This window comes from Rousettus aegyptiacus, unplaced genomic scaffold (genome assembly GCF_014176215.1).
Source record: "Rousettus aegyptiacus isolate mRouAeg1 unplaced genomic scaffold, mRouAeg1.p scaffold_m13_p_2, whole genome shotgun sequence".
In the NCBI taxonomy this organism is placed as follows: domain Eukaryota; kingdom Metazoa; phylum Chordata; class Mammalia; order Chiroptera; family Pteropodidae; genus Rousettus; species Rousettus aegyptiacus.
The window spans coordinates 108227298-108240889 of record NW_023416295.1 but is presented as its reverse complement, the minus strand read 5'-3'; the positions used below and the strand labels follow the sequence as shown (position 1 = coordinate 108240889).

The 13592-nt window shown below is 30.9% G+C and overlaps 1 protein-coding gene across 16 annotated transcripts in view; it reads right to left on the bottom strand.

Moving 5' to 3' along the window:
- The window catches only part of PPFIA2 (PTPRF interacting protein alpha 2), a 424261-nt gene that overhangs the window by 163616 nt on the left and 247053 nt on the right, over positions 1 to 13592 (bottom strand). For 14 of the 16 annotated variants that reach the window (XM_036237945.1, XM_036237946.1, XM_036237951.1 and 11 more), the window contains 2 exons: positions 6913 to 7077; positions 986 to 1060 (listed from right to left, as the gene is read on the bottom strand). In XM_036237945.1, the coding sequence (XP_036093838.1) occupies positions 986 to 1060; positions 6913 to 7077 (240 nt within the window). The remainder of the gene's footprint in view (positions 1 to 985; positions 1061 to 6912; positions 7078 to 13592) is intronic. The other 2 variants (XM_036237953.1, XM_036237957.1) reach the window with 1 other exon arrangement.

Below are 13592 nucleotides of genomic sequence, written 5' to 3'. Positions count from 1 at the left end.
ATTTTAAAAGATGAGGATTTTGTACTGGATAAGAATATTAGCCTGGTTTGAAAATGTGTGTATTTGTTTGTGTGTGTGATGCAAATGTAAATATATGTAAATATTATTTTGTTAAGAATACCTTAATACATAATTAATTGCATTAACTTCCTACTTCTTTAATCATTTAAAAGTTTGCTGAATTATTTTAGTTTGTCTACTATTAGTAATAAAAATATTTATACTACTAAAATAAGCTTCTTCCAAAAAACTTGCTTTGTAGATAAAATGTATATATGTGTGTGTGGGAGAGAGAGAGAGAGAGAAAGAGAGAGAGAGAAAGAAGGAGAGAGAGAGAGAGAGAGAGAGAGAGAGAGAGAGATGGGGCTATTTTAGTGGCCTACATAGATTAAATTTGTTGTATATATTTATATATTTTAAATATATCTTTTAATAACCCAAGTTCATTTGTATACTAATCAAAAGTAAAATCTTCTAAATAAAAACAACTTTTTAAAACTCAGAGATATTTATAAAATACTTTCTTAGTGTCATGAATGACATTAAAATAAATGGATTCAATGATGCCATTAAACATGGCACAATGCTTTTAGATGATAATAGTAAGGACCTGAGGGGAAACATATTTATATCACAAGGAATGAACTTGATTTGTGACATTTTTAAGTTTAACAGACATTTTGTATGTTTTCCAGTTTCAGAGCTGTGTTTTACTTCTCAAAATGACTGGCATTCTGACTGCAGTCTTTCTAAATCCCCATCTCACTAGCTCTTGATAATTTTCCTTTCATTTCTTAGTGGCAGATCTGAATGACCAGAAATAAGAAGACATAACTCTGGCAAATAGTTTCAACAGGCCTTGTTCAGTGGCATATACAGAATGTAATTTATTTTTCTGACAGTTTTAATAAAAGTGACGTGAAACACAAGGGATATAATGTTAGCGATATTGCACCTCAAAAGAGGAGAAAGTTTGGTATGTTACCTCCTGATTAGCAGCAGCTAGTTCTTCTTCCAGTGCAGAGACTCTTTCTAAAGAAACCCTCAGTCGCTCCCTTACCTAGAAGAAAAACCAAAATATGTGCCGTAATGTACATCTCATACACGTTAAACTGTGCTGAATCTATCATTAGCATTATCAGAGACAGTCACATTCGGCTATTTTTAAAGTATTTATAGCACCAAGTGCTCAGGAATACTATGAATACATTTTCACCTCATAATGTCACTGTATCAAGGGATTTTCTTGTAATCATGTCGTTTTAGTGTTTCAATGATATATTTTCCAGTGAGGTTGGAGATCGACCCGTCTTGTTCTCAATTTTGATGCATTGTAAGTGGAGGCAAAGTTCAAAAGTATATTATGAATTCATCTGAAAAATAGTCACCGATTAAGCATAAGACATAGGCAAAAAACTTATTCTCTACTTTTTAAAAATAATAAATAAGTTTTCATTTGGCATTTACTACCTAATTTCAAAAATTATTTGTTTAAAAGCAAAGGATTTTTAGAATTTGAAAAATGTCCACTGCTCACGTTTTGTATTAATTAGAGGTCTATATTGTTCTTGAGGGATTGGAAACTATTTAATTACTCTAGAGTTCCTAACTAGCTTCCAGACATCAAAGGTTAAATCATTATATTTTATAGAACAAAAGACTCTGTAAACATTCAGTTTGAAAATAATTATGGTTTGCAAATGTCATACATAAATGAAACTCAAAGTGTTTCTTTTATTTTTGTCTTAGAACTTCTAAAATTGTTATATTTGTTACATATTTGGATCAATAAGTATACTCTATATTACACTGATCTAAAAAGATAAATTTTCACCATGTTAAAAATATTGCATTTATGAAAAAATTCAGAGAAATAAATTTGACTGAATTAAAATGAATTATTATAGCAGCTTAATTTTCCTTGGGGGAAAAAATCATTAAAATTTATAGCTTCAACACAATTTATGATGAGTTTCTGAGCATTTATGAATTAGCAGAGATTTTTCCATAGGACTATTATAGTATTTGTGTAGTGAATATTTATTTTAATAAACAATTATTTTTATAAACTTTTATTAATTTGTTGATAATGTATTTTAATGCATGGTATTTTATTTTTTTTTAGTAAGATTTAACTAGTAATATAGGTTAAGTATATAAAATATACAAAAGCATATGTAATGATTTTGGAGTTAGAGTTATAACAGTATGTTCCAATTGGCGAACAAACAAAAAGCACTAATGTTTTATTAATCTAAAATCTAATTTAAAATTTTCAAAAAACGATCATGTTTTTGTACTGTATAATGATATCTGGTATATATTCAGGTGATTGGGTATACTTAACTCCTGAAATACATCTTGAATAATAAATAATAAGTATTTGAGTGGTTTTATATTAATTATATTTTATAATGCTCAAATTCTCTGAAAATTAGTAATTATATTTACATAAATGGACATTTGATTTCAAGGACATTTGATTACATGGAATCTTTCATGCTACCTAGGTGTGCTAGGTGGACTTTCAAGTACCAGTACTGTTAGACAAATATCCAATTGTTCATAAAAATGCATAAAACTAATGCAGATTAATAACTGAAAAGGAGCTACTTGGAAGGAAATCTTTGATGATTTGACTTGGGGAATACTTTTTATGAATGTCTTGAATAGTTGCAAAAGAAACAAATATCCCAAAGGCATGCAAATGAGGGGGACTACTTATATGTGGAATGCAGATAGCATCAAAAATCTTTTAAGATATGCTTGGCATTTAACAGGTATGATTGTAAAGTTTTATGTCAACTTCCTAAAATACCAACTAAAAAAATGTAGGTGTTCTGATAAAGGTCTAGGAGTCTTAGTTGAGAACAACAATATGAAATGGTCTAAACATAAGTCAATGATCTCATCAACACTGATCAGATTACATTTACACTGCTGTGAAGAGGTGAAGGTACCATATTTTAAAAGACACTAATACACTGGAATGTTTCTGAGAGTCATTCAAGTCACATAAGGAATAGCTGAAACGAGGCTATCTTGTAGGTTAAAATATCTTCCTGACTTTCTTTTCTCAACTAAAATTCACAGAAACTGTTTCAAACTGATTTTTATGTACCACAAGTTAAACATTTATATTCTCATTATATTGATCTTTCAATGATATGAAAATAGATTCGCCCCTCAATAAATTTAGAACAGCATTTACAACTCGAGATTTTATTATCTACAAAGTAATAAATCTGAAGCTGTTATTACAAGAAAATAAAAACAATGTCTGAATATATTTTGAATTAGTTATAAATGTAAAAATTGATAATATAAATATCAATACATTATGATATGAATGTTTTATCCACATTTATGTAAGGATTAAAAGGTAAGATCCAAAGGGGTAACTTTCCTAGGGTATAAAGAATCTTAACATTTTACCTTATGTACATAGCTGGAACTCCACTGATAGAAGAAAAAAATAGTATCTCTGATAAGGCTCTTAGGTTTCTGCTCTGCTCTGAGCATAGCATTAGCAGAATGCCATAATTACCTTTATTTTTTCTTGTTAGATTTGGTGTTCTTTTTTTCCCCCTAAATATAAGTACATAGTTGACAGCCTTAGCTCTATACTTAACTTTTTAAATATTTTTACTATTTAACTATGTTTAATTAATCTATTTTTGCATAGTCTTTAAGTTAAGATATGTTGATTACTTATTTATGGAGCTACAATGTTACCCCCCAAAATATATTATGTATATCTAGAATATTTGATTTTTAATTTTATCTGCTACATTTATTTGCTTCATAATGGTATAAAAATAAAGAGGAGGATTTTTTTCTTTCCCAAAAGATAGTTTAAAGTCATAAAAATTTTACTCCTGGAAATTAAAATAAATCCCTAAAATGTCAAATGTGTTTCAGGATGAAAGGAACTTTGGTGCGAGAAGCATACATTTAAAATGAAATTAAGTCATGGCAAGGTTTCATTTTGGAATTTTCTATCCTGCAACAAAAAACATTGTGAGGAAATCTCTATAGAAGTTCAAATCCAGTTTTAACACTGCAGTATTAGATCATGGAAATAAATGTGGAGTGCATGTATATATTTAATATTTTATGACATTTTCCATACATATTAAATATGTACTCTTTTAAAAAATAGTCGATATCTGAGCGATTATGAAACACACTTATATTTCTAATTTCTTCCAGCCCACGGAATTGGTGAACATGTTGGAGGGTAATGTCAAAAGTATTGTTGGTCTTAGCTAATTGTGAAAATTCTACCCTATGATCAGTGGATGTATAAAGAAGTAAATAAGCACATCGACAGTGAAGACTGCCAGTCATAATAATTGTCCGTAGTCATGCTCAATCTTTTATACTTTTTTTATGTCTTCATGTAAACCCTGTATAATAAAGTTGGTAGTTTCTTGTGCTCAAGATATGATTAATTGCACCTTTATTTGATCTTTTCTATATTTGAATATAATATCCATTGCACTTAAATTAGAATATTTTAACTACTAGTTTATATGTCTTTCTCCCCATCCCTTCTTACCCCCATGAGGAGCTGTGAGATATTCTTAGGGAAATTGTTCATGAAGCTGCTTAGGGTCATATTAATCCCTCAATAGCTAAATGAAACACTACTTAAAACAAGCATGAAACCAACAGTGATGATAACATCTTCATGTAGTTTGAAAGTTTTGTCAAATGCTAAAACTTTTTATATTAATAATAATATTAATATTACATTCACCGAGCATTTGCCATATGCTGAGCACTGGCTGAGAGCTTTGCATGTTGATCACACCTAATCCTCCTGACAACTCTGTGAGGTAGGTACTATTATTCTCTCCTCATTCAAAATAAGAAGAAAGAGATGGTTAGAGAAGCCACTCTGTCCAAATCTAGAACCCAACATCATAACATTTTTCCTTTAGGCTGTTTAGCATTACTTTGTTGATAATCCGTTCAGTTGCCCCTGAACTCGCTGAGGTCCAAGGCACTTATGGTGAATTATTAAATCCTATTATAGCTCCTGGGGCTATAGTATAAAACACTTCATTTAATTATGTTAAATTTACTGACCTGACAGTAAATTATTTCTACATTCTAAGTTGTACAACAACCATTTTCTTCTTAAAAGTACTCATACTCATAAGGTTATTTGTCTTAAACGCTGTTTATTGCTTTCTATTAACTCCTTCATAAAAGCATCTCTCACCTAAATGATGTGGAGTGTTTCTAGTGTTTCTTTATTTGAATCATGTTAAATTTTCTCTGAACAGGCCATGTTTTTCTTATAGCTCTGAGTTATTTTACATGTTGATCATAGTATTTAGAGCATCTTCATTTCTCTGCTTTAAACACCCTGACTTTTTTAATACCCAGATCAAATGTCATCCCCTCTGTGAGGACATTCTTGACTTGTCACTTTTTCAAGCAGAATAAGTCACAACACTTCTATGACTCCATACTCCATATTGCTATGTACACATCTCTTAGTATTGCCCATTACTAACATGTGACTCTCTGGCACTAATTACAAACTCCTCAGGTGTAAGAATGTACTATTTACCTTTGTGTTTTAAATACCTACCAAAGAGTCTAAACCATAATAGATATTCTATAAAGTCTTGCAAATTCTTAATAATGTACTTTCATAATAAGACAGAAAATATAATATTGAACATTAATTATATTAAATGATTATTTGATAAGCAATATTCATTGATATTATATTTATTAGGGCTCTTCATATAATTCCCATTCCTGTTTTATTCAACATTATTCATAAACTTGTTGCCTCATAGCTAAAATAAAAAATGAAATATACTTTCTTTTTAATAATCTAGACATAATAATAGTTATAATTATGTACACACTCTACATAATCTCCTTCTCAAAGAACATCTGAAAAACCAATGATAAAAAAAAATATATATATATATATATATAAATATTACATGGATAAAAAGTATCTCCATGTCAAAACCTGGATATAACTGGCTAATAATCCCTAGTTTGAATTTTAATGCTCAGAACTTGTCAAATACTTTACAATGAGCACCCTAATTCCCACTCTATAAAATCCTAAAGGTTCATTAATTTTTAAAGGTTTATTCCTTGAAATTTCACAAAATTGAAATCATGTCATAAGCCTTACCAATCTCCAAAGGATATAATCATCACTTTGGCTTATTTATGTCACTGGAATTTATTTGAGTAACAGCTAAGAGACACAGTTACTTTTAAAAAGACCTAAAGCAGGTTTTTCCACTAAAAATGTATATTCAGAACTAAGATATTAGAGACTTAAAAAAAACAGTATGCTTCTAATATAAACCTCTAAAGGTTAAAGAACATCCAATTTATACCTCAAGATATGCTTAACTGCTAATTAGTTATTTACAGTGTTGGCATCTATATACATGCATTTCAGAGAGGGGTAAGGCAGGAAAAAATGAGAGAGAGAGAGAGAGAGGGAGAGAGAGAGAAAGAAGCCGAATGACAATATTAAATTTCAAATGGCCATCTGGAGTGGGACCATAACACACCATAATAGAAGTTTAACTTGATAAGCCAGAGATTCAGTGATAATTTTAAAAACATAGTTATAAATATTACCAACACAATAATCCAGCTGCATTTTCTTAAAAATGATTTTTCTAAAACTCAAATGTGTTCCTCTGAATTGACTTACTTCAGAAGTCAGGTGCACAAAAATGAAGACAAGGAGCACAGTTGCCGTGATCCTCAGCACAGTTGCTGATGACAAAAGTACAGTTAAGCTGAAATCTTTTGTCGATACTATGCCTTTTCTTTAATACATTCTATTTTTTGATTTCAGCGTTTTGAGGTATAATTGAGGTATAAAATTGTAAGAACCCTTTTACAATACTGTACCTTTTCATCCAAGGCCTTGTGGTGCTCAAACAAAGATTTCAGCGCCTTGAGAACCTCGACTTCGCTGGAAACTCCCGAGGGGGACTGGGCTTGCCGTTTTACCACTGTCATTCTTAGTGACCTTTCATGTCGTGACACAAGGCACTCCAAATGCTCCAGTAACAGCTATTGGGTTTAACAGAAAATATAATTATCTAATAGATATGAGCCACCAGTGATATCTAATGATAACCATAGATTATACTATAGGTAGCAGCAAAGAAGTTCAAATCTAAGTCTAAACCAGAGTTCATAAAGTACATTAAAAGTAAATTGCATTTATATTAAATAACAATTGACTACATTTAAAAATATAATGTATATTTTACATATTCTTTTAGAAAATTTAGTAATTTCAGTATGGAATCAGTAGAAGTATAACAAAACATACTATGTGTAATCTGATATGATAATTATTAAACAATATTGCATAATGCATGATGATTATGATGATTTTGTTAATAGTGAAAGCCAAAATTAATTTCATTTACATTTGTTCACTTAAAATTTTGAATTGAAGGAAATGAAGATAATAAATGTGATTATAGTGATAATCACATGTTGTATAGTAATGATCACAATCACATGTTGCTATAATAATTATAATGAAAATGACTAATGATTTTATACACAATTATTAGATTATATAATAGAAAAACATATGCAATCAACCAGAATATGGTAACTGAGATTTGCAATAGTCATTTTGGGAAAAGGAGTAAAAGGACATAAGTTTTAAACTGAGTATATAAGAGCCTACATTCGCCCAGTAGTCTTTGAGGCCTTTATAGAGGTAGGGGTAGATAGACCTATGAGCAATGTTTCAGTCTGTTCCAGACTATATGTTCTGACTTTTCCCAGAGAAATTTTACTTTTAAATATTTCATGAATTGGGTATTCACCTGTGTTTTATTTTGTAATGGAATTTTGCCGCTAAAAAAAAAAAAACATACATGAAAAGAATTTTAAAAAACTGCTGGCTTATTAATAGTTAATAAAATTTTGCTGGTGACGAACAACATGTGGCCAGTAAGTTTCGTAGGAGAGTTTTTCAAAAGGATGGTGAAAGCATAGGCTAACAAATAGTTAGCCTATGCAAAATAAAGAAGTTTAACAAAAGAGGAAAAAGTCATAGATACTGGAGTAAAAAGAAGTATGGCATAGCGAATGTAGTCAGCAGAAAAGTAATGACTATGTGTAGAGCCAAAGGGAAGATAAGAGTAATCAGGGAGATCATTTCATAAACTATATAAATGTCTCATTAATATACTATATACGCAAAACTAGTAATATTAAAGAAAAAATAAAGATGAAGAATATTGAAATGAAAAAAAAAGTCGCGAAAACAATTTTCTTTTTTTCAGAATTTTTCCTAAAGCTTACATTGTAATGAAAAGTTTTGACTTTCAAAATGTCACTGTTAGATTTAGTGTCACATACTGTTATCACATTTTTTATTTTATTAAAAATTATTGGGGTGACATTAATAAAATCAAATATGTTTCAAGTATACAATTAACAGTATGGTCATATATATATATTGCATTGTGTGTTCACCGTCCAAAGTTGATTTCCTTCCATAACCAAATATTTGACCATTTTACCCCTACCTACCTCCACCCTCCCCTTCTTCCCTCTGGTAACTGCTAATCCGCAGTCCGTGTCCATGAGTCCCTGTCTTTTTGTCATGTTTGTTTGTTGCTTTCAGTTTTATATCTCACAGATGAGTGAAATCATATGGGTTTCGACTTTTTCTATGTGGCTTATTTTGCTTAGCACCATAATCTCAAGATCTATCCATGTTGTTGCAAGTGGCAGTATTTCATCTTTTCTTATGGCTGAGTAATATTCCATTGTATTGGTATCACATTTCTTAGTGCCTAATAAGTTAATTTTTCTACATTTACTGTCCTTAATTATTGTTCAAAGTGTCAGAAAACTTTGCCATGCCATTGACACAAAAGAACACAAACATCTGAGATTCTAAATGTACACAGATCAGGAGGTAGGAGTCATATTTAAGAGTCAAATAATAGTAATAGAAATTTAGTGTGAAGATGACATAAGTATTAATATTTTGAAAAGTTTTCATTTTATCAACCTCTGATTATATTCATGGTATTTTACTCTTGAATTCTATAGATACATGTGTGTATTAGTTAAATCCAGGCTGTTTCATGCAGGTTATATAACACTGTATGACCTTAACCCTGCCTAGTTCTCCAACATTATTTGGTGTTAGTCTTCTTCTGGCAAACTGTGCTCTAACCATACCAGCTTTCAGTTCCTCAACATGCCAAGTCTTTGCATATGTTGTACCCTATACCTGGGGTATTCTTCTTTTGGTTTCTTCTTCGGCCAGCTCTTTCTCATTTTTTAATCTAAGTTTAAATATCACCCTCTCAATAAAACATTTGCTTCCTACTCTCTGTAAAGTAGGTCACTTCACTTCTCAGCCCCCATAATTCTCTATTTGAATTTCTGCCTTCATTCCTTTATAATATATCATGAGCAATTTCTTAAGAATAGTTTCACTAAATTTCAATCTGTTTTTTTATTGAAATATAAACTTCATGAGGGTAGATACCACAACTGTCTTGATATTCTTGATCTCTGTATTTGGGTATATGTCTTAGTTCCTGACATTTATAGGTTTGCAATGAATATTTGTTGAATAAATAGAAACAATGATAAATTAGGTAAATTTTTCAGTGTACACACTGGCCTATATTAAAGCTAAGTCTGCAGCCATGGTTAATTGATGAATATTTTCTAAAAGCTTAAGCTAATCAAAATTGTTGTATACATGTATGTTTTAGATGGATGATATACTAATAAAGAAATGTCATAATAAAATGAAAACTGATTTCTCTAACTGTAAATTAGAGATGCCTTGATCTACACAGTAATTTAAAAACTATTTGAATGTCAATATTGTAGGACATTGTATAGGATACAGAGATGTATAAGATAAAATCATCACTCTCTAGGAAAAAACACAATATGAATGTTATACTGCAGTTATAAAGGACATCTGTTATTAGAGACTACCTAAATCTTTTGATCACACTATTCGGCAAGTTCCTCACACTATTAACCCCACTTTCCCAACACAGAGCATAAAAACTACAATTCTCAGTGTTTGGTGCCACACTGGTTCTACTAATTATACACCTATGTGAGAAATGAGCTGTGTGAATAAGTTATAAGCTGTATAAATAAGTTAATGAAGGTATCTATTTGGCTCCATGTGAGGTGGCAAATGAATAACGATTTTATACTAAATAGGCTAAAAATATCCCCTTACTATCCTTGTAATAAAGTTGTAAAATTTGGTCTTGAAAGTTCAGGCTACAGACTTTTTATTAAGAATTTCTCAAGATCGATTAAAAACTACTGTTTGCTTAAACTAGCTAGATTGTTAATTCTGTTATCTGGAATTAAGAATGTTGTAACATTGAAGTAATTAGGTTGTATCTACTGCTACATTTGTAATAGTCACCTGCCAAGCTTTGGGTGACTCTCCAGTACTTCTTAAATATTTTAGCTAGTATGCAATTGTCACTTTTTCTAGCACTACCACAGCCACAATTCTTGGTTATTTTTATTATACTTTTAGATGATTTCCCCATCATGTTGGCCTCTGCATTTCTAGACCTGTGTACTGCAATGGTCTCAACTTCTACCCTATTTCCATTACCCGCATTCATGGTTTCACTGTAGATTCCACTGTTATCAATAAGTGAAACTCTCCCCAAATTTTAGTTTTTATCATATAACTCATGGCATTACATTTCAATTTACTTTAGATGCTCAAACTCTAAAAATACTTGCATCCTCAATCTCTTTATTTAAAAAATTTGTTACTGCCCCTCACCACACTCATGCCTTCACCTTCTTATTTATCTTAAAATTGCTAGTTCAGTCTTTAAAATCACTCTCTTTTCATGGTCTTGCAAATTCCAGAATCTTACCACTTCTTACCTACATCCACTGCTACCACCTGAGTTCAAGACATGTAATCTACCCCTGAATTATTATAATAGCCTCTTAACTGGTCCTCCTGTTTCCATTATTTTATTTCATCAGACTGTTCTCAAACATTACTTAAGTTAAAATGTAAGTTAGGTTATGTACCTCTGCTCAAATCCTCAATGTTTTCTTATTTTCTTAATAATAGCCAAAGTCCTTGCAAATACCAAAGAGATCTAAATTATCTAAACTCATCTCCTAGTCCTCTTACTCTAACTGCTTGACATCATTTCAGTTTTGTTTTGTTTTATTTTTTTAAATATATCAGACATCCATGCTCTCACATCAGGTCCTTTGTGATTGCACTTTTCTCTGCCTAAAATATTTTTTTTTTCAGATACCCACATGACCATCCCATTCCACCATCTCTATCATATTTTTATTCAAATATCACCTTTCAACAAGGCCTCCTCTATTTGCCTCCTACACTACAAATCCTCTTTCCAGCTTTATTTTTTTTCTTATTTGTCTATATCTAGTGTACTATTTATTTTATAATTTATCTTGTTTACTGTCTGTCAAAAAACAATGTGGTCCATGATGAAAGACTTTTTTTTATTATTATTTTATTCATAGCTGTATTGTCAGTGCCTAGAAGATTGGCACAAAGAAGTTCATAAATTTTTGTTGAATGAATAAATGAACCCTGATTAAAGCAGTAGTTTGTAACAGGTATGTTTATAAGTAACAATTCCTCAGAGAAATGGGAATCTGGGATTTATGACCTGGATAGATCAGACTAAGCAACAATCAGATTAGTATCAAAAGAAGAGACATTATCTTCTTTGTTACATGGAGGTAAAATAGTTATTTAAATAATCTCCCGAGTTCTCTGGAAATGAGGTGCCTGTGAAAGTAAGGCTTATATGAACTGAGGCATAGATACAATAGACCATTTTGAATGGCATGAAGAACATATGGACAATGAGGTAAGCTGAATGCTTTGAACTGCTCTGAAGAGTTTAAAGAAAGAAAACAACAAGTTTAAAGTTTTAAGTTTTTAGGTCAAGCCCCAGAGAACCCAGGATTTTTTTTAAATAACTGCCCATAATAGCCTCATACTGAGTCCCAAGACATAACAGAAAGAAGTTAGAGAGCCTGATCTAGGAAAGATCACTGAATTACAGTGTATGATGAATTCATAGCCTTACCAGGTGTCCTATGTGGAAATCTTGGGCCACTCTAAAAATAAGAAGGTACCACAAGATCTAGAAAAAGGACATTTGGAAAGATTCAGATGAATCTTAGTTACCTGATCCTTCAAATCCAAATGATCTCCATACTTCTCTGATAAGCCCAATCCTATCTTTCTTGATAAATGAAATGACAGTACTTACAGAATTTATCTTAGAAAAGAATTTATCTTTTGCTCCTCATATCACATCCCAAACACCCCTCTTTTCCTACAGATTTTTAATTAGAATACCAAGGTATACATTATAAAGTCTAATCTTAGAAGAAAGGATTCCAAATCATAAGACTTGTATAATTTTGTTAATTTGTAATCTCAGAAATATGAAAATATATGTAGAAATAGATCTTTAATAGTGCTGGAATAGAAAGAAAAAAAACAAAAAAAATAATTGATCTGGTTAAAATAATCAATGTGACTATCAGAGAATCTGGATTTAACATTGATATTAGGCAGCTGGGGTGGATGTAATTGTTTGCTTTGTTGGCTAACTAAAATAGAAACTTGGTGGCCTGAAATAAGGCCATAAATGAAACAGGTAAAAGGAAGAATCCAGAAATTCTTTGGGTATAAGGTAGAAGAAGAAAACTGATGATTTAAGGAGTTAAAAATGGAGAATTTTGCCTACCTCTATTTCTTTTGAGATGAAAGCAACACTATCTTCATGCAGCCACTGAGAAATATATTAGAAATATATATATGTGTGTGCGTGTGCGCGCGTATGTGTGTGTACACACACACACACACACAAACACACACACACGCACACATATATTAGAAATATCTTAGAGAGCTCCAAAGTTACAAAATCCCCATGACAGAAGTTCTTTATAGACAAAGGATGAAAAGGGAGAGATGCTTGTACTAAATGAACTCTAATCTTCGTGTGGATAACAGAATCCTGCAGTGGCAGAGGTTAAGTAATCGCCTGAAGTAAAGTGAGTGTGGTAGCTATAACAGGAAGAATGGTTTTGATCCATTGCGATCTTTGGAATCTTTGGTAATGGTAATTGATCATAGAATCCTTCATAGACCAGTAAGGACCAAACTGTATTAATAAAATAATAATAGTAATAATAAAATCTCTGGAGAACTGAATCCTGACTTGAGTCACCTGATAAAATGTCTTGTTTTCCAAATATTATCTTGAGTCACATTAAGGTTAGAGATTTTTTTTTTTTTAATTAAGGTGATATTGAGTATTGTTGAGTAAAGAATGCTGTGCTAATACCATAAGTAGCTGATATTCTATTCTATTCTATTCTATTCTATTCTATTCTATTCTATTCTATTCTATTCTATTCTAAATTCTACTTTATTCTATTCTATTCTTAATTCTATTCTATTCTATTCTATTCTATTCTATTCTATTCTATTCTATTCTATTCTATTCTATTCTATTCATATCAGCTACCAC